A 22,025-nucleotide genomic window follows, 5' to 3' on the forward strand; every position below is an offset into this window, starting at 1 on the left:
GTTTTCATAAGTAAAATTTTCACCTATTCGCTTACCCCCAAAATTAGTTACTATTACTTCATACTATTAGGTTAAATATCCAAACACATGTGTACAAGATAGTAAAATAGGGGAAGAAAGTACATAACGAACCATTTCTATAATTTATTAGCGTGCAACGGAAAAGCTTCCAAAGACGAGACATATACCAATCGGAAGACCTCATGGATGTAAACAGTCATACGGTTAACTAATAACTCCATCCAAAAATCCATTTCAAGTGATTCAGCAATTTTCTCGTAATTTGATCGCAACAAGATTCTTTCCCTTTTATTCATTAGATAACTTTTGTTACACTTCTTGCAATGTATCATTGTCTTCATCAAACACATTATGAACATGTCTCCTAAGTACAAAATGTGTATATTTTGGAAACGCAAAAGGGGGTCGTATTTGTTAAGCAATTAACTTCTTTATAGATGTATATTAGACATCTGTATTTAGTAGACGAGCAATTATACACAGGTGTACCTTGCCGAAGCTGTAACCAAGGTTATTATCAACGTATAGTTAGTGTTTTGGCAAAGTTTGAATGTTTATTCACAGTTGCACATAGATATGGTGAACTATAAGCTCTCCTGAACCCAAGGATTATTAGAGCCTGGTTTCAACCGCAATTAAGAACATTGATCTATTAAATTCTTACCATTCAAAGCAGGGGTAAAAAGAAACCAGTAAATAATATTATAAACTAGAAATGCAAACGGAAACATGATCAATGACACTTTATCTAAAGTATTCCATTTGCCTGACACCACGAAGAAAGACGATGTGCAGCTAAACAATCGCCACGTGTAAGTTTTAATCAGGCAGCAGCAAAGGATGAATTTGTTCGCCTGAAAAAAAAAGCAAATAATTAAATATTTGAATTTTAGTTAAGTACATCTCAACATACGAATTTCACTGTTAACGAGAGTGGCAGAAAGTAATTATTAAAAATAATAAGTAAGAGAACCAATATATTGCATCAGAATGCAAATGTATAGTATTTGGGTTCTATTTAGAACAGTGTTTCTCAAACTGTGGGTCAAAAACCACAAGTGGTCCTCAAGGTCTACCCTTGTGGTTCTCTTAGATTGAGCATTACATGGTCCAAAACGGACGAATGAAATAAAATTCCAATATTACATACTATATGGTTGAGATCCTAAAACATGCACAGATTACGTAGATATAGTAGGATATAGAATCGCATATGATAAGATTAAACAAATCTATTAGCTTATACACCGCACATGTATTATTATAATATTCTTAATATCTTTCTATTATTACAAGAAACTACTGTACATTTTCTTCTATTAATACGTGTACCTGTGTAAAATTAAGTAAATTATAACTAGTACTATTTTAAATGTGTAAAACTACCAGTATACTAGTATACTTAACTTTAAAAAAATTACAAACTTGCTTTTGGAAAGAATAAAAGTAGAATGGTTCGTATATTTTAGCTAACAGAAATGGTCTCTACTTGGAAGAAGTTTCTGAGGACTTCGGAATGTATCTTCCGTTCAGTAATATCTGAACTGTCTGCTGTGAAATGCCTAAATGACAGTGAAGTTTTAGAAAGAGATATTTCCTCGCATTTTCGCGGTCGACATAATGTTTTCCTCAGCCATTGGCAACACCAGGTAGTAGCAACCGAACGTTAGTGTTGTATAAAGAGTAAAAATCAATACGTCATCCAAAGCTTCCAAATAAACTTCCGTGAAAAATGGAAAGAAAAAGATATGACCAACAGAGTTCAGAGTAGTATGGTATATAAATTCGTATATGGTCTTTAAGTTGTTTTCACAAGGTTAGTAACAAATTGTATGATTACTACTGTGGTAACTGTCCACATAATCTCATTTTGAACTCATATTTATGCCCTATTTGACCCTTTCAATGCGTTTGTTGGCCGATATAAAAAAAACACGTGTCGCTTCTTTTGCAATATTCTCTATGTCTGTAAAATCTTATCACAATCGGCGTATTGCACCGGGGTACCCTGCCTTGTAAGCCAGGAGAATAAAGTGATTAGTAAAGTTTCTGAATTGATTTATAGACTAGGAATTCACAAACACAAAACACTACTCCAGGTTTACCGCAAACAGCAAAATTCTGACATACGAGATTTCCTTTACTGCTCTACAGAATAGGTTCGAGGCATTCCCAAATGAGTGAAATACATGTGACAGGACTAGACACTTTCTGACGTCACTGAGAGGAAGTAAGCTTTACTTAATGGCCCAATAATCTTTACCAGCAGGTATGATTGGAAGATGGGCTTCAACAGACCGCACAATGGTAGTAACCCATTACCCCTGTCTGAAAGAGTGTTAACAACCATCTTAGAAATGGTATTGATTTCCAACAAATTGTTCTGACTAGTAAGAGTAAAAATTGTCTTTCGCGTATCAGGCTTATCCTGATATCCATTTTATTTTCGTGAGGGTTGTGATTGGATCATAATTGATAAGATACTAATGATTGTAAGGTCTATGGTGAACCCATGAAAAGTGCTCCGAATTTTTTCAACGTTTCAATCTTAAACTCGACGAACACTCGCACTCTGCTACTCCGTAATGATTGACTCAACTGATTTGTAACTCAGTCAAGCACATGTAAGAATTTGCTACGTAGTTTTGATTGACCCTCCACTATTGTGCAGCGAGCATTTCGTGAATTAAATTGTCACACTTTATAGATCATGATTCGGTAAAACTTACGCGCTTATGACTATAAATAGACCTACAGTACTTACCATTTTAAATTTCTTCGGTCGCTTCTTCACAGGGTACAAAGTTGCAACGTATAGAAGCTTTTTAGGTTCATCTACATGTAATTTGGTATTGTCCTCTTTGCCCCGTAACTTGAATAAGAGGCAAGCATACTCAAGCAGCGCAGAAAATACGAATAGTATGGTGGATAAAAGCCAAACATCAACAGCTTGTACATTCAGAGATTTAGGAATTCCAGATCTATAAAAGAAAGTTATAACTACATATAAAAGAACGATATGACTTGAAGACAACATGTAAACATAATTAGCGTATACTTTTAAATTTTGAAATTTAAACACATCAATTTTCTATATTGAATTTCATAGATTTTAATTTTTTAATGCTTATAACATTTTGCATTATGATCTAAATTTGTATTAGATCTAAATTTGTATTAGATCTAAATTTGTAAACAATTAGGTGCATGATTGTAATATATTTAGTCAAACAAAACATAAATAAATAAAATCCCCACATACAACATGGTTATAATTAAGGAGAAAATATTCAGAGTTATAGTACAATCTGCAGCTGGAGCGAAACCCATTTAAATTTGGCTTGTTACATGTTGGGTCAAAAGATTTTGAAATTTTTGTTTTCTCGAATTCGTTACTTATAAATAATTGGAGTATATAATTTGCATATAAGACAATTAAAGCTGGCTTTTCGTATTAAAGTGAAGGATTGTTAAACATTGAAGTTTCATTATTTACATATAAATAAATAGATACTGACAGGGCAACGCAATTTCGTAGAAAAATCGAACGAATACAAACTACCGATAAGTATGGCATAGGTGTGTACTAAAACAAGAGGCAACTTAGAAAAATCAGTTATTCGAAGACCGGTATCTTTTAGAAATATACGGCTCACGTATGTTTACTACGTTAATCTATATAGCATATGCTATATGCGTACTGCTTTTTTCCGTATAGATGTTACATAATACCGCTGCAGTATATCTGACATCTAACAGTCTTCCGTATGTTATATACGTCTGCTAGGTATGTTATATATGCCCATCTATATCTGCCATTATGACCACCTATGTACAGTGTCTAGTTTCTTTCGTCATGAGTGACGTCATCTAAATAAACGACATCATGAACTTATCGCACTGATTCAAATACTGTACTTTCTCCAATTGCCTATTGCAGTTATTATCTGTTTCATATTGTTCTATTTTAAACAGTTAATTGATATTACTTTATCTGCTGTCGTGTTAGAATTCATACTCTGTTTCTGGTGCATATAACAAAAACAAATGGCAGCGTTTTTACTCATGGTAAATGTCAGAAAATCCATACCCTTACAACACAATTTTCTTGAAGGATTACGGGAAATATAATAACTCGGTCATTGGTTGGTATAAATGTCAAACATACTGTGTAAAACTTTCTTCATTGATAAAAATAAAAATTTATACAAATTCTCAGTGGTAGATACTAGACATTTATGCTATAATGGACATTTCCACTGACATTTTATTGATCTATAAAATACTTTAGAGCTACCTGGTTACGGAAAACACTTCCTTCCGTTCATGCATTGATTCTAACTAATCGAAAATTGATTTTCGGTTCGTTATTCGTACATTTGAGGGTATGACCGCCATTTTGTACGCCATCTGTCGGTTCAGACGAATCTGTTTGCGCCACTCATGAAGGAAACCACTTAGAGAAAGATACAATATATGTTTCCAAGTGTCTAAGACGTTGGTAATAAAACGAATAATAAGAAAAGTAACGGAAGATGACTTAAAAAAATTAAATTATTTATCTATTTGTTGATAATCAACTATTTGAATATACTCGAATATCTAATTATAGCAATAGTGTGTTATGACGAATTGCTAACATATACAGTGAATGACAGAAATAATGTAAAGGATGTAGTAGAATATGATATTTTTAAAAGGCATTAAGAGCTTTTTGGTGCAGAAAGTGTTGTATTTGTAGCCGTAATATAATAGTATGGAGATTAATTACGTTTATGAGATGCATCTCGGGGTGATTTAGTTGGAAACAATCTTTTATCGAACGACTATAAGACACACGGCTCAAGAGCCAATTTGTTACTGAACTGCAGAATATCTTAGACAAATATTTATCGGAACGTGTTCCAGTCCAACTAAACTAGTGATGTGACGACAAATTTTCAATGTGTAAAATTAGGAGTGGAAGAAATGTATAGTCCCCAATAGAACATGTCTTTCAAAGAACTGAAAGTCAAATTCTGAAAATAAAGAAAAGCTATATATGTAACTATAATATGGTGGTCTGGATATTCTCAATCTGCGAGTGATCTATTTTTAATTTAAGTTGATGTACTAGTCGTACTTCTAACATTTCTGGTCCAAAAAAAATAATCATGTTGATATATCTCTAAAATATTTGAAATCATAAACACAACAAATTATTTTTATTGTATTTTAAACTAGGCGAATAGGTCTTACTAACCTGTTATTTTTATACAGAGTGGCCCAAAAGTAGGTATACTGTCTCATACTGATCGGTCACGACATTTTGTATCATTTACTTATTGTTATCAATATAGGTATTGACTTAGTTTCTTCCTTATTTGTTCTTAATTTATTTTCACTTATACCTTAAGCTCGGAACAAACCAAAGCAAATAAATTTATTATTTTAATCAATTAAAATGTCATACTTGATCGATGCTGGTCTGTATACCTACTTTTGGGCCACCCTGCATATGAATTTTATTTGTCACTTCCCTTTCACTATTCTACTAAATTTATTTGTAGCTTATTATTCTTATTCTTATAACACTTGTAGTTTTTATAAAAGGAGTGTAGCAGCCATTAACCATGTCGACTACTGCTCTATAATTTGTTATAAAGAAGTAAAATTGTATTAAAGAAAATTAGTTTGCACTAAACTTGTGGTGATCACAAATTAAGCTGCAGCCAAAATGGAGGAGGCATACATCCCGAAATCGCCTGTGTTAAACTATATGGTTATACAGTTAAGTTATTGTAAATATGAGAAGTAGTGACGCCATGAATGTCCACATTTTTTAAAAAATGTATCCAAAATAAACAAATCTAAAAAAAAAAATAACACTTGTATTGAACAAAATATAGTATTAAACTGGAGTTCGAGACAGTTCTTTCTATCCTGACGCCATCTTGTCTCGAGCTGATTTGTAGTTTATAGTAAGAAACTGCCATGTAAAAGCAATTCATTTTTGCATTGTTTGAAGCTCTATGCTCCGCAATTAAGAAATATTTTTCTGAGATTTTTTCTATATGTACTATATTGAAGACTACCTTTACAAAATAGAATCATTGAATTAAAACTTTTACTCAGAAAGGAATTGCCTATTCGAAAGAGATGCCATGGTGTGGAAATAATACACTGAACTGATAATCAAAGTGTGCTGTTTTAACACCTATTTTAACATCACATTTTTGTTGTGTACAGATAAGTTGTATGCGGCATACGGAAAATTCGTATAATTGACACGTGCAGTATGAATTCTGTGTCTAATCGTACGTAAAGGGTATATGTACAGTGGTAATGCTCTCATGGATGAGCGTAATAAACACACATACTTACTTCTTCCAATAATGCTGTGTACTGATAATCAGAATGTGTCCTCATTATTAATCTGTACATACGGTCACAACTAGACGTACCGAAATATATATATATATATATATATATATATATATATATATATATATATATATATATATATATATATATATATATATATATATATATATATATATATATATACTGTTACTGTAGATAACATCACATGAATTATGTTATTTTACAGAAAGTACGTATACAACTTACGTTTTCTTGCTGCCCCACACACAAATGGTCGTTAAGTCCAGAAACTACAGGATTAACACATATAACTTTCGTTTTTGTTTGTTTGTTTGTTTGCCGCGTACGTTTTCTTTCTCAGTACACCACGGTGCATGGACGTGCCAGTGATTAATTGGAAGTGTTTACTCAAGGTAAAATAGTCACGAATTGGAGGTATGATAGAAGCTAACATACGGTAAGTGCTTGGCATTTGGATGACGATATAATAATGAGTGTAACATGATTTAATTCCTCGTACCTTGATGCTTCGAACATTGTGATTAACGACAATAGGTTGGTTACTAAAAGAACCATTCTTCCAGGTACCAATTCTGGGTTGATCAGAAAACTGCCCCAAGAAATCACAACAAATATTCCACTTGGGATGTAGGTCTCCAGAATATGGGACATTAGCTGTCGGCGCATTGTTAAGTGAATTTCCAAGCCGGCAAAGGAAGCTGGAAGATAAACAGTAATTATTATATTCAGAGGTATTACAAGATTCGTTCCAAGTTATGCTTTGCATTAAACATCCTGGCCAAATGACTTGTCTCATAGCGCACGGTTGCAATGAACATTTCAAGGCAAGTCATTTAGCCAGTTGTATGTTTAGTGATAGATATTGCTAGTGGTATCGTGCTGTAACTCCACTTGGTGTGTATGCTGTGTCAGGCAGAATTGAACCATATTGAGCCGTGACAGAATGGCATCCACGAAAGCAACAGATGACTTCAAAAGAATATGAAACAATATGGAAGGAAAATATCGCACTTAACTCGCTAGTTAAACATTACAACAAGAAGTGTGTGAATATTGTATAAAGCTGACATGATGGAGAGAAAATGGAGTCTCTCAATATCCCGTGGCCATCGACCAAAGCCCTTTTAGATCGAGATCGTCGTCATCTGAAGAGACTGGTGAAGGCGAATCGTGAAAGCAGTCGTATGACAACGTTCCAGATTACGAAGGCATTTTACGAGAACCGAAAAATTACTGTAATTAGGAATAACAGGAATTTCCGAACTGTGCGATATTAACTAAAAGCTCCCCACGCGCAAACCATATTTAGCCACGACAAATAAAAAGCGACGCCACGTCTGGGTGAAAGGCTGCTGTCAATAGGGTATGAAAATGTTGAAACAGGTGGTGTGGAGCGATAAAAGCAGATTTACAGTGTTTACAGCCGATGGGAGATCACGAGTACGACAGGAACAGCACGAATTTCTTCATTCTTATTGCGTTGATCCTGTTGTGAAAGCTGGTATACCACCAGCGGCGGTGTGCTTGTCTGGCGGTGGTGTGCTTGTCTGGGAAGCGTTTGGGTTGAATTATGTTGGCCCGTTAGTTACCTTAGAACGTCACAGAACTAACGAATAGTAGGCTATCTGGAACATCTGGAGGGTGTGGTCAAGCCCTTAATGGAAGGTTTCTGGTAGCGATGGGATCTACCAGGACAACAACATGATGCCACATCGGTACAAGGCTGTTCAACGGCGATTTACGGACAACAGTGGGCTCTTTGTACATCTGGATTGGCCTGCAAAAATCCCGGACCAAACATAGATGAACATTGTAGTAAGGTCGTTTTACTTTCTTGTTGTGACAACACGAAGGAACATAAATGATTGAAGAACAAATAGCAAACTTTCTAACAGTTTCACGCAATGGTAACAATAAGGGTGAGTTTTATTCCTTTTTCATATTAAGTTTCTGTTCTAAAAAAGATTTTTTTTTATGTTATTGAAGGAGAATTTTTGAAGTACTATTGTAAGAGGTTCATTCAACAATACAAATAAATGTTGTATTCAACTTAAAATAGACTGTTTGAAAATTTATTTGGCATTTATTTAGCATGCCTAGTTTTAAAAATGCACTAAACTGACAGTTATCTTGTATAGCTATAAGCTCGGTAGCGAAAGTGTTAACAAGAAATGTTGGTTGAGTTCATTCGTAGTAGACTGGCTTGTCAGAATTTAGTTAAGACCTGGTTGATGTTTACACAGGCCCACAACCAGCCTCAGAGGTTTGGGAGGACCATGAATGTGTTAGGGGGGCCAAGTCATTAAAAATTCTTCTACAAATTGTTTTCTGTATTAATAATAGCATTTTGTATGAGGGGGCACGAAAAGTTTAGGGGGGCAGGCCCCCATCATGTTGCGGGCCTGTGTCCACAAAGAGCAGAGACCGGAAAAAGATGTGATGTAAAGGGGTTAGTTAAAAGAATAAGAGGAGATACTTACTTCAGCAAATTCAAATAGGCAAGATAGAGTCGAGCATAAGAAGGTTGTATATTTAAGCCATTTTATTATTTACTAATTACTTATCCACAAAATATACAAATAGTTTTACCTAACAGAAGACCACAATCCTATAACCTAACTGGATAATCGAATTAAAGCTTTATTCCAAACAGTAACTAAGGGAAAGGGCAAACGAGGCTTGTGCCCCGGGCGCCGGATGAAGAGGCGCAAAACTGGGCAAATATTTATTTTCACTATACGGCAAGGAAAGGAATTTTAGCAAATCAAAGATCAAAAAGTTACCTCAGAAACTTAATAGGACAACAACGACTTATCAACCATAGGATCATATCCATAGATCATAAGTTCGCTTCAAAGCTATGTTTTGAGGATATTGTAAAAACTTTTGCAGCTAAAAGAGTCCACAAAGTTAAATTTTAGTTCCAGCTTTTTGTGTTTTCATTTAACTTACTTCGATTTAAGAGATTTGCAAAATGTCCGAGTATAATACTCGGGACAACAGCTGTTTGTCATAATTAAATATTCTATTCTAAAGCAAGACTGTTCATTCATTCTATTAATACACATATGCACATATCCATATAATTCCAGAAACACTGTCATTTGCAGTTATTATGGTAAAACTGTAATAATATGTCAAGCATGATACCCTCAGAATTGGCAGTCAAATACTAATTAGTTTGGTGTTTTAACTTGTGCTGAAAATTAAATTATGTAGGCCTACTGCGATTTTGAAATCAAACTTTACCATTTGAAGAAAAAATGAAATAGGATAATTACTGTGTGAAGCCAATATTAGGTGTAGTTGGGGAGCGTTTTGGTTTGGTTAGTCAGCGGGGAGGGGGGTTGTTAAAGCGAGTTTTTGCCTTGGGTTACAACCAGCCTAGTTGCGTCGCTGATTCCAAATTATTATCAAATTATTGTACATTTATGTCCAAAATTATTGTCGGATGTCTATAAATATGTTCTTCTAGGAATACAATTTAATAACGAATTCGCCCGGTATTTCTTATAATGTTAGTATGTGTATAATCGGCAAATACATGTATGAGGCAAATTTCATGTCAAAAAGAGCAGTAAATAAGAACAATAAAAGGAAAATAAAACTTCCTTGTTCATTTAGCGACATTTTGTTTTACTCATTCTAATTTTCGTATTTATAATTCTTTTCCTATGAAATTTGCCACAAAATTTATACATTTCCCGATTATAAACATAGTGTCAGTATTAAAAATATCGGGGCTTAAATCCCAACCTTCTACTTTATACGTATAAAGTATTTGTTCGCCCCGCCATCACGTACGGACATCTCGCCTGGCTCTCAGTCAACAAATATTACTATGATCGCCTGCAGATCCTAGAACGCCGAGCCATTCGAATAGCCTTTTCACTGCCACCTCGAACACCAACAGCTCTTGTCTATAAACAAACAACAATGCTGTTTCTCCTTAATCACATTTATCGTCTCCGAACCCGTTATATTATGCACCATATTACAAACGCTCATCCGATCATTGCAGACCTCTTAGATCAAACTCCTACCTCTCCTCGTCGCATGTACCAACCTGTGGACCATCTGCTGGCGATCTATGAAAGAGAGGCTCAAACAGCGGACTATAATCCAGCGCGCCGCATATACCAAGACCATCCACACATCTACCATCCCTAAACCTCTTTTTCTTGGCAGCTCACTCGCCCACTACACTTTTTCGCCCTTCGCTATACCACAATACTTAACGATCATGCAGCCCATTAAGGCTGAATCTTATATTTCTCCAATCTTGTAAATTTCCTAATTTCCATCCATCTTTCTCGTCTCTACAATCTTTTCAACCTCTGGCCAGAGAGAAGGCGTAACCTTCTGGGGCCCGCCCATCTCCGGATGGGAATGAAATGCTTTGGTATGTATGTATATGTAAAAATATCCTGCAACATCATTATCCAATTATATTCTTACAAGAAGACAGTTATAGATATGCGACAATAATTTTGAACTTGAGTGTACATGTTTTCATATACGTATAATCAATCTAATCATTAGAAAAGTCAAATCAAATAGATATTCACCTGATAGTCTTGAGCTTATTTTAATAGATTTTTCAATTTGTATAGCTCTCATTATATATATTGGTGTTTTGAAATCCTCATTCACTCTCCCTGCAAAGGATACAGACCTATTTCCGGCAAGCCACTTCATTCTTACTAATGAGGCGGGTTCAGGATCTAGAAAATAAATTAAAATATCAGGGGTTCCGTGCAGTAAAGGCGAACTAAACAAGGATATTTTTTCTTAAAAATACACTCTGAATGGTCTAAATAAACGTCATAAGGATATTTTTTCTTAAAAATACACTCTGAATGGTCTAAATAAACGTCATTTATTTTGAAACTTAAGTTTTACGTCCCATGGTTATGCCGGTTAGGCTAAAGGAGACGGTGATGATGAGTGATGAATGAAATGGTGGAATGAAGAAAGTGGGAGGAAACTGGAGAACCCCGAGAAAACCCACGCACACGGTGTTTGTCCACCACAAAGTTCACTTCGCGGGGGCTGGGATCGAACCCGGGACCCCAAGCACCAGAGGTGAACGCTCTACCACTGAGCCACCGCGGCCCCCTGAAACTATATTTTCTAAAGATGTTCGCAAATTACTCCTAGGTATATACTTTACAGCGTGTCTCTAAAGTTAGTCCTACTTTGAAATATTTGTTTTAAAAACTGCTACATATATCGTCATTTTTTGTTTGATTTCATACTAGTGTCTTTGCGATTTTATGGTGGATTAAAGACATTATATAGATTCAATGTAGGTGCTGTGTGTGACGCGACAAACACCTATGTGGGAATCTACCTCGTGCCAGACTTTGGCTATCATATTTGGTGTGACCGATATAGCTGCTTCTTGAATTCTGATTCGTAGTTCATCTAGGTTAGGTAGAAGGGGAGACATGTAAACACAGTCCTTCATCTAACCCCATAAGAAAAAATCCAAGAGGGTTAAATCTGAGGATCTGGCAGGCCATTTCAGAAGAGCATTATTCAAAGGGTGGCAGTACCTCATTGAAGTACGAACAAACCTGACAGTGATAATGAGGTGGTGCTCTATCCTGCTGGAACGCATAATTATCAGAGTCTTCATTCATTTGTGACACAAAAATAAACGTTGCGCTTTGGGAAATCTCGTTCAACTTCAATGATTCTGTATGGATTATCTATTCGATGCAGATATCTTTCAAATTTCAACACGCAGAATGACTTCCCAGCACCATGAAGACGACATTATTAAAGCTTTGATGACCAACGCCTCTGGTGGCCAAATTGGAAACTACACAAACCTGACATGACATGAAAAAGACCGTAAGAACCAGTGTATCATATGCAACTTGCATCATGAAATACAATACAATAGTTTTCTCGTAGTAATGTTTTTGAAGTCGGGCTTACTTTAGAGACACGCTTTAGACAGGGGTGGACTGGCCATAATCAAGTACCGGTCCGATGGCCGCTACGCCCTCCTCTCATAAGTGCCTTTGCGCCCTCCCGACGGGTCTTAGCCTCGGGAAGGCGCACAGTTTCCTCTTTGAACACATTAAAAAAACAAACAAACAAAGCTACATAATTATTTTATAAATTCGCTAGCCTTTGGTCAGCTAGGGCTCTGCCCCAGGCCCCGGTATTTGCTCGGCCTGCGGCCTCGCTCTTTCTGTTTTTGGCTTTGGGAATCATTATAATGATCTTAGGGACTCTCAAATTTATAGATTTGACTCTAATATCGATCATTTTGGATGATTTTTATATATCAATTCTACCACCCCACTGCTCCGCCTCCAGATCCAGTCTTTACTCGGCTTACGGCCTTGCCCTTTGGCCGAGTTTGGGTGTTTATATGTCTTTCTTTGGGCTTCTCCAGGAAATTCAGATATTTTTGAAAGAACCCAGAAACGACTTGAGGTGTACTTGAAACAAAACTCAAGCGTCCGTCTTGAGGCTATTGGCATAACTCGATGGAGAAGTAAAAGCAACGCTGCTGTAAAAATATTCGGACACTTTCATTACTAGGCACCCGACTCAAAGGATGCCAGACCAAGAAAATCAAAACCAGTATATGTGGAACTCGTAGCAGCTTTAAGTGTGATTGGCAACTCGCAAGAATTCAATTCCAAAGTCAGAAATGATGCAATGTCTCTCATTCAAAAGTTGTGCTCCTTTGAGACTATCATTGTGGCTATGATGTTTTTATTGATTTTTCAGCATATCATACCTTTATCAGACTACTTGCAAACAGACATGTCCAAGCATGGCGCCTGATATCCTCAACTCAAAATAAGTTGAAAGAAGCTAGGGACCAGTTTGACAAAGTCTGCAAAGCATCAGAACACTTTGCAACAGAAATGTCAAATAGTATTGAAGGACTCATTACAGATGTTCCTAGTCTAGAAAAAGTTATAGAAACAGAATTGCCTGAGGTAAGATGTAGAGAAAGAAAGAAAATGACAGGGGAATCAGCTTCTGATGAAGTAATTGAAGACAGTAAATACGGATTTGAAGTAACCGTTTTCAACTGTGTTCTAGACCAAATTTCTAACAGCATGCAGGAACGATTTGCTGAAAATCAAAGCTTATAGCCTACTTAGATTTAGAGTGTTTTGATCCTAAGAAGTTCAAGAATTTAAGTCTGGCTTCGTTGTCACTGAAAAGAATCACTGAATTAATTCCTGATTGTGAAGAGGGAAAACTTAAAGAAGAGCTTATTTTGTTTTCATCAATGTGGGAAGAGTTTTCAAAATTCCCTTATGAGAACCAAGAAAAGAATCAAGAAGCTGTTGAGGTTCGTACGATTAAAGATTTGATTGAAGAGGACAAGTTTTCTGAATATTTCATGGAGGATGAGGAGGAATATTTGGGGCCGACTGACGATATTGTGGATTTAAGGTCTATAAAATGTGATGGAGTGAAGTGCAATTCTTGCTTTAAATGCGCCTTCGATGTGATTCTGCAGTACAATATGCACTCAAGACTCTACACAGAATTATTCAAAGTTTATAAGTATCTTCATACATTACCGGCAACACAAGTGTCCTGTGAGCGAGCATTTTCAAAGCTCAGATACATAAAAACAAGACTCCGTTCAAGACTTACAGATCAACATCTGGAATCATTGTTCTTGATGAACTCAGAAAAAGACATTCTGACCAAAATAGACAATTTTATTTGCAAGCAAGGAGATGCGAAGGCTCCTTCAAGCATAAAGCAGTGACTTTACTTTCATTTTCCAGTTTTGTTTTTGAATTACTTTTTTCACTAGGTAGGTATATCATTCTAAATTTACTTTTGTTAATTTGTGGTAAATGTTTCATGTATACTTTTTATCAACGGTTTTAAAAATAGATGAAAAATAAGTTAATGCTATGATGAACATAGCTTTAAAAGGACGGAAGTATGAAAAATAGCATAAGCCCCAAACTTAACTCAAATCTTCAGTTATAATTAGACTTTTAACAAATGTAGCCGAAGAATTTAAACAACTGGTGTGATTTTTGTAGTCTCAGTTAAAGTGTGCAGATTTATATAGACCTAATATATTTAGTACTCAAAGTCTCTTTGTTTGTTTATGAAAATATTGAATTTGTATAATTCTATCGTGGTTAACTGCAATAGCTACTTAATCTTTTGTTGTTTTTTGTGTACTAATTTTCCGGGGGAAGCCCCCGGGACTTCCTTTTATTAGGAGGGGGTATTCCATACAAGCGAAAGCCTAGGATGGACGGCGCCCTCCCAGAGTATGTGACCGCGCCCTTTTTACATAGCCAGTCCACCTCTGGCTTTAGATATATAAACATGAGAACCGGCTGCGACAGAGCAGTTTGGAATTAATTCTCGAACATCTCAAACGTAATTTTCGAGCATTCTCATTTCAGGCAACTTTTGTTGAGTGCGCCCTTACTACCTGGAACGCCTCATACAATTTCTTTTAGCAGTTAGCGCGATAACTTGTAAACTAGTTTTTCTTCAACTACCATGAAAATACAGTTTCGCAAATTTGGGGAAGTATTGGTTGCAGCTAATCAATCCTAAGAGATGCAATATATATTAAGAAACCTTTGTTACATGTGTTTGAAGTTAAATTGTTAAAATGCAAAAAGTAATAATTTTACAAACAACAGTACAATCTCAATTTTAGAACGACACAATAAGCAGAAAATTTAGAGATAAAATAGACATAATAAATTAAACTATATTCACCAGCAGGTTAGAGTTGCAATGATATAAGTAATTTTGGCAAAAAGAAAAACTTATGTACAGGAAAGAAATCTGGATAAATCAATGTTAGCAGAAACCTAAGAGCTTCATTGAACTGACAACAGATGGCAATAGAGGTTCTAGTGATAAAGGAAGCAGCTTTTATTTTTGAACTTACTACAGTAAGTTTTGAGTTAATTTCAGGAAACCAAAGAAAATGTGGCTTACACCAGTGTAACTTTAGCCCATCCATATAGTACCTAATATTCGAATCTACTTCATTTTAAGCATCAATTATTTGTTGTTTCACAGTAAACTTTAACATAAACAATTCTCGTGAACAAAGTGATAAAGACTGCTCCTATTCGGAATGAGGCTTCGGTATATAGTAGTGGTGGGTACAAAAATCGGTTTTTCGGTTTTCGTTTTTTAGAAAATCCGAAACCGGTTTTTGAAAATTTTCAAAAACCGATTTCGGATTTTCACCGAAACCGGTTTAGGTTTTCTTCAAAGCCGGTTTGGTTTCCTCCGAAACCGGTTATCGGTTTTCTCCAAAACCGGTTCGGTTTTTCACCTGATCCGGTTTCGGTTTTCTTCAAAACCGATTCGTTTTTTTTTTCAAAATTTGTTCTATTTCTGACCAGAATGGTGTTTCGTTGTTCTCCGAAAACCGAATCCATTTCCACAGAAATAGTCTTATGTGTTTTCGAAAAGTTTTCACCGAAACCAGTTTCGGTGAAAAACCGAACCGGTTTTGGAGAAAACCGAAATGTTGGTTTTTCGGGTTTCGGTTTTTCTAGAAACCGGTTTTCGGTTTTTATAAAAACCGGTTTTGCCCATCCTTAATATATAGAGAACGTGAAATATATATATATATATAATGAGTATTACACTTCGGTCGCCAGTCGCCTTCATTCTAAGATTTTCCAAATACCCATTTTAAAGAGCGTGGGTAAGCCTCTGAGCCGCGATGAAATGAAACCAAAAAAAAAAACTCCAGTCTCCACTAGGATCAAATCTGGACTACTCAACTGAAAAAGTAGACCTAGATATTTTATAAATCGGCTATGCTACCGCAACTCTTAAACTAGATTATACTTCAAATAAGCTTCAGAAAATAGTACTCTATAGAAAGCAGTGTTTCTTATTTTTCTTTTGTTCATCAACAAACTTGACTACATCTTACATGCAAGTGTTAACTACCATTTGTTTAACTTTTCACTTAATTTCATTTTTTAAAATACTGTACTATTGTAAATAGCACATATAGTACCACAAAACTTCTTATTTTACACTGACTAACACTAATAATTAAATTTAGGCTATCGTATGTTTATTCCCTTCGTTCTGACAACCTTTTCCCATCACTAATGGAAATGGAAGTCTTAAGAAATGTACGAGGTAATCTTAAAACTAAATTTAGGATACTCTGTTACTTGAGTCTCCAACAGCAAGCACTGTTTCAGCGACATCTAATTAGAGAACTGAACTCACAACATAGGGTCTTAGTTTTTTGTCACCACGTTACCCTAGAACCACCAGTAGAATCTTCCTGGCGCTATGACAGTTTATGACATTGAACATGGAGGAATGAATCCAGAATTCTGGTTCGAAAAGTAGGTTTACGTTCTCGAAATTAAGTCGAACCTACCTTTTTTCAAATAGACTCATGTGGACAACATTGAGAAATAGATCATAATATTGAAAACCATAGGCCAAATCTAGAGTAATGCCTTCGAATCTGAAGACCTTTTGTAAATAGTTCTTTTCGTTCTCGAGATTCAGTTAAAGCACCGTTTAATAAACAGATTCCTGGTGAGGGCATTGAAAAACAGTTTATCACATAGAAAATGGTCAGGTAAATCATGAGTGAAAGCTCTGAATTTGAAGATCATTTGTCGATAGCTCATTTGGTTCTCTAGATCATTCAAACCCACTTACCACGGCGTCAGCATTAAAAGACATATCATGACATTAGAAATCACAGGATAAATTCTGAATAATGACTCCGAATCTGAAGATCATTTGTTGATAATTCAATTCGTTCTCAAGATCAGTCAAAACACAATTTACCAAATCTTTTCATTCTCGATTCCTGGTGACAGCATTCAGAAACAAATCATGACAATGAAAACGGTAGAGAAAATCAACAGTGATGACTCCGAATCTGAAGAAATTTGTCGACAATTCTCGTTTTTCCCGAGACCCAATGAAGGTATACTTTACCAAATAGATTCTCCCTAAATGGCATTTGAAAACAGTTTATGACATTGCAAATGGTAAGCTAAATCGAGATTGAAAATTGAATCTGAATATCATTTGTCTACAGCTCTTTATGTTCTCGAGATCTCGAGATTCATTCAAAGCTGACGTCGAAGAGAGAGATCATTTCACTAGAAACAGTGGAGTAAATTGAAAATAATTACTCGGAGTCTAAAGTACATTTGTCGATAGCTTTTATCATTCTCAAGATACAGTCGTCCCTTTTCCAAAAGTAGACTCCTGGCGGCGATATTGAGAAACAGTTTGAAAACTATAGGGCAGATCAAGAGTGATGATTCCGAATCTGAAGACTGTTTATCGATAGCTCTCTTCGTTCTTGAGATCAGTCAATGTTCCATTTCCCTAATAGATAGATATTAAGAAGCAGGTCATGACATTGAAAACCGTATTGTAAATTGAGAGTGATGACAGCAAATCTGAAGACAACTTGTCGAAAGCTCTTTATATTCTCAATACTCAGTCAAAGCACCTTTCACCAAATAGATCCTTACGATGGCATGGAGAAAAAGTTTATGACATTGAAGACGGTAAGGTAAATCGAGTGTGATGACTCAGAATCTGAAGATCATTTTTAAGGTAAATCGAGTGTGATGATTCAGAATCTGAAGATCATTTTTAAGATAAATCGAGTGTGATGACTCAGAATCTGAAGATCATTTGACGATAACTCTTTTTGTATTCGAGATTCATTAAAGCCCTCTCACCATGCCATCGGCATTTAGAGATTAACATTGAAAACCGTATGATAAATCGAGAGTAATAACTCTGAATCTGAAGATCATTTGTCGATATCTCTTTTCGTTCTCAGAATTCATCCAAGGCCTCCTTATCCTGGTGACGGCATTAAGAAATAGATCATGACATTCAAACTGTAGGGTAAATCGGGAGTGATTACTTTGAGACCAATTATTGATGGCTCCTTTTGATCTCTAGATGCTTAATATGATGGAGAATATAGCGGACAGATATAGTGAATGAAAATTAAGTTTCACTTTACGATTCAATTATAAGTTGCAAAGCATTGAAATATAGTGCGCGTGAGCACCTATTTTTATATACCATTTGAAAGAAAATGACGGAAGAGTGACTCAAATGTCATTTTGACAATACTGTTATTTTCAAATTTCATGAAGTAATGAATGTGTTCTGACCCGTTCGTCATCGAACATATCATAACACAAGTAGGCAGACTTTCTCTGTATTTGGAATTCTCATCCGAACATGATCATATTAGTGCAGTATCTTGGTAATAATCTTCATACAGAAAACAAAGGAAAATGAATTTGACGTTTATTAAATGGTTATTTTCCATATTCTTATATATAACTCTTGTATACTTACATGCGGATATTTTTAAAGAGCAACACTGATGATCAAATGGGTACAAATCAAAATTGAAATCGCATGGCACACGTGCAGTAACTCTGAAAATAAGTTAAAATAATTAAAATATAGCTGAAGTGCATAAGAATACAACTGAGGTGACGACAAATTTTCCACAAATAATTAATTTAATAGAGCAGTAATTTAATTTTGATTAGAGTTAATCGTTCCTTTGCAGGTACGAGCTATATCAAATAGTACTTTGTTTTAGTGTTGGATTCTAAAGATTACTTGGTTTTATTCTAGGAAAGTATCTCCATCGAGAAACGATCCCGAGATTGCAATGACAGAAAACACCACAGCGCTAGCCACTTGACCACCACAAAAGGACACAAAATCTTCTTTTGTTCTCTCTTCCTATAACTTTACTCAGGTAACCTATCTCTTATGTGTCACTGCTTATGTGGAAAAAGAAAAACCTAGTTACTTTGTTCTAAGCTATATTTTTACTAAAACGTTGAAACAACTTTAGCATAGCATCTATAATATTATATTTGTAAGTTTGCAACCTAATCTTCTTGTTCTTATAACCACAGTCGCAACTAGTTTTTATGTTAACTTTCTTAATTCTTTAACAACGCAGGATTGTTACTGATATAAAAATTAATTATTACCCTCTCATTTAAAAAGAATGAAACAATTTTCTTTACTCATTTAGACTGCAATCGATACTACTTGTCCTTTCTGACAGCTCGCTGGATGCACGTGGTACTCAATGCTGTGTTGCCAGCTTTTGCGTCGGGTATTGAAACACGAAATTATTCACTGCAAGTAAATCTCAGTTTTGTAAAATTAAATGACACAAAAGAGAACTTTAAAAAAATGCTTTCAATAACCAGCAGGTCCACTACTCAAGTTGACATTCGACTAAAACATTGTGCATTTGTTTATATTCAAATTGGCAACATGCGGAAAGGGTGAGATGTTTACCATTGCAGAGCGAGAGAAATGAGCCACTATAATTGGCTGAACGTGCTGTTGCCATAGAAACAGTTCTTCTCGCCTAATTGTTATAACCACGTGCAGAAAGTTAAAAACAGAGGAAAGCAACTGTCAGAAAGGACAAGTTGTATGAAATAGACTATAAATGATAATAGCAGTTTCTTACCCACATATGTAGGTGACACTTTTATCAGCCGAGATGCTTAACCTTGATATATCAGTCATGCCTTTGCGGATGTTAAGCTCCCTCATCCCCCACATGTAGAAACTAGGCTTCCATAGATTTTGTGCTCGCTGATGATTGAAATTCTCTGTAGAACCGTTGCCTCCAGATGTATTTACCACTAATCGATTCTCCGTCCATTTCATAAACACTACCATATCGATTGACAACATCTGTTGATTGATAAAGTAAAAACATATTAATTTAATGTAATACTGCAGTTGGAGATAATTTTTACATAGTCTAAGCAAACCGAAAAGAAATTATGTTTTATGAGTCAAAAGCATTTTTGAACACTTCACATAAGAATTCTAAAACAAAAGAGTAATTGACGAAGTAAAACGTTTATTTCTATTTGCAAGAAATAAAATGTATTCTAATTAGATGATAAGTCATCTAATTAGAGGATGATATTTATTCTAATTAGAATTCTTTTTTGAAAATGAATACCTTACATCGTTACCTTCATAGATAGAAATACCATCGTAGATAGAAAAAGCATTCAAAATTACGACACCAAAATCTTAAACTAATCAAATCAATCAGATACGTATTAAATGGCTTAGGAACTTAAGCTATCGAATACATTATAAATGCATAAACTGCTAAAACACTGAAATAAGTTACCCCTTCACTTACCCCTAAGAGACAAGCGTTCTCTCATGTATAAGTTTGCCGAAAATTTACTTATTTCGTATGAAAATGTTGATTGGAAACGATTTAACAATATACCGTATTTTAGATCATTGTAATTGTTATAAAGTATTCTTACATAGTAAATACAATTAGGGATGCGCATGAGACGAGTCGAGACAGGATTTTCCTGACAAAATTCGAGTCGAAACACGGCTCTTCCAATAGAAAAATATACATTTTTCGAGTCGAGACATCAGTTTTACAGCACATTTTCGAGACGAGACAGCCACAAATCTTGTCTCGTGCGCATCCCTAAATACAATGTTCTTGCCTATCCGAATAACAAAGCCAAATGTCAGTACGTCAGGCTAATTTATAATAAAATAAAAGTCACGCTGCAAGATGTCGCTAACTGCGTAATTGCTTGAGAAGATAGCGCCAATGGATATTGCTACTCCAGTGTTAACGGGTGTTAAACGGTGCAGGAAATTTACCAATTTAAAACTATTATTATGTGTAACGAAGCCCTTGAAAAGTTGACTAAATAAGGTAGAGTTTGGATAGTTGGTAGGCAAAGTAATAATAATAATTTTGATAGAGCGGGAAGATACAAAGCTTGAGCAGACTTTATCAGGGATGAAAAAAAAAAAAAAAAAATCCGAACTATGGTACTGAGGATTTTTTTTTTTTAAGTGACAAATTGAGCAAGCATTTCTCCGTACTATTTTCAGCCATTTTTTTTTTCACTTCTTATATCACAAATGGTCGGAGTTCAAAATGGCGTGACGAGACTTAGATAGGGGGCTACAACCATAGAATCCTAGAAAGTCACTGGTTACATCGCCATATTCTCACTCAAGAATACATATTTTGCCACTGTAAGAAAAGGGGGGTTGAAGGAAAGCCAACACGAAGAAATTCCATTTTCATTTTAAAAAAATACCTTAAACTGAAATTTCAATACAGATAATTTTCATTTTTTTTTTTTTCGGCAAAGGGTCCCGAACGACCCGCTAAAGCTGAGAGGTATTCCATACCCCGAGATCTCGCGCGCGTGACTGTGAGAGCATCCCCAGTGATTTTCAAAAGCCGGCGCCCTTAATAATAATAATAATAATAATAATAATAATAAAGTAAAATAAATATTTAAGTATTTTTATCATCTACACTCTACAGCGAGCTAAAGTGTGTTTACTTTCCTCAAGAACCGCTACTGCAATTTAATTACTAGACATATATCCAGTGAAAAAAGATTTTAACTTCTTTTACTAGTTAAAGATACTTACCTTATTAACAACATCTATTTCCAAAATTCGATCCAGGCTTAGCCTCACACCCACGTTTAAGGGACCACCTAAAACAACAAAAATGATTATTCGCAAACTCAATATAAAATAGGATTATTCTACAA

At 35.3% G+C, this 22,025-nt stretch overlaps 1 protein-coding gene across 1 annotated transcript; it reads right to left on the minus strand.

Annotated features, from left to right (window-relative positions):
- Positions 1 to 2: 2 nt before the first annotated feature.
- LOC145680370 (glycine receptor subunit alpha-2-like) lies at positions 3 to 22,014 on the minus strand. Its single transcript, XM_081750792.1, has 7 exons — positions 21,901 to 22,014; positions 19,922 to 20,151; positions 18,772 to 18,854; positions 10,974 to 11,129; positions 6,905 to 7,103; positions 2,786 to 3,002; positions 3 to 875 (listed from the first exon to the last, which is right to left on the minus strand). Exons 2-7 carry the CDS (start codon positions 20,149 to 20,151, stop codon positions 657 to 659), a joined length of 1,104 nt encoding a protein of 367 aa, XP_081606918.1. The 5' UTR covers positions 21,901 to 22,014; the 3' UTR covers positions 3 to 656.
- Between the last annotated feature and the right edge of the window lie 11 nt (positions 22,015 to 22,025).

This window comes from Thermobia domestica, chromosome 3 (assembly GCF_964235325.1).
Source record: "Thermobia domestica chromosome 3, izTheDome1.hap1.1, whole genome shotgun sequence".
Classification (NCBI taxonomy): domain Eukaryota; kingdom Metazoa; phylum Arthropoda; class Insecta; order Zygentoma; family Lepismatidae; genus Thermobia; species Thermobia domestica.

Coding starts and splice junctions, on each gene's coding strand:
- LOC145680370 (XM_081750792.1), bottom strand. CDS start 20,151: ATGTTGTCAATCGATATGGTAGTGTTTATGAAATGGACGGAGAATCGA. Junction 7,104..10,973: donor AATAAGCTCAAGACTATCAG/GTGAATATCTAT, acceptor TTTATCTTCCAG/CTTCCTTTGCCGGCTTGGAA. Junction 876..2,785: donor GACCGAAGAAATTTAAAATG/GTAAGTACTGTA, acceptor TTTTTTTTTCAG/GCGAACAAATTCATCCTTTG.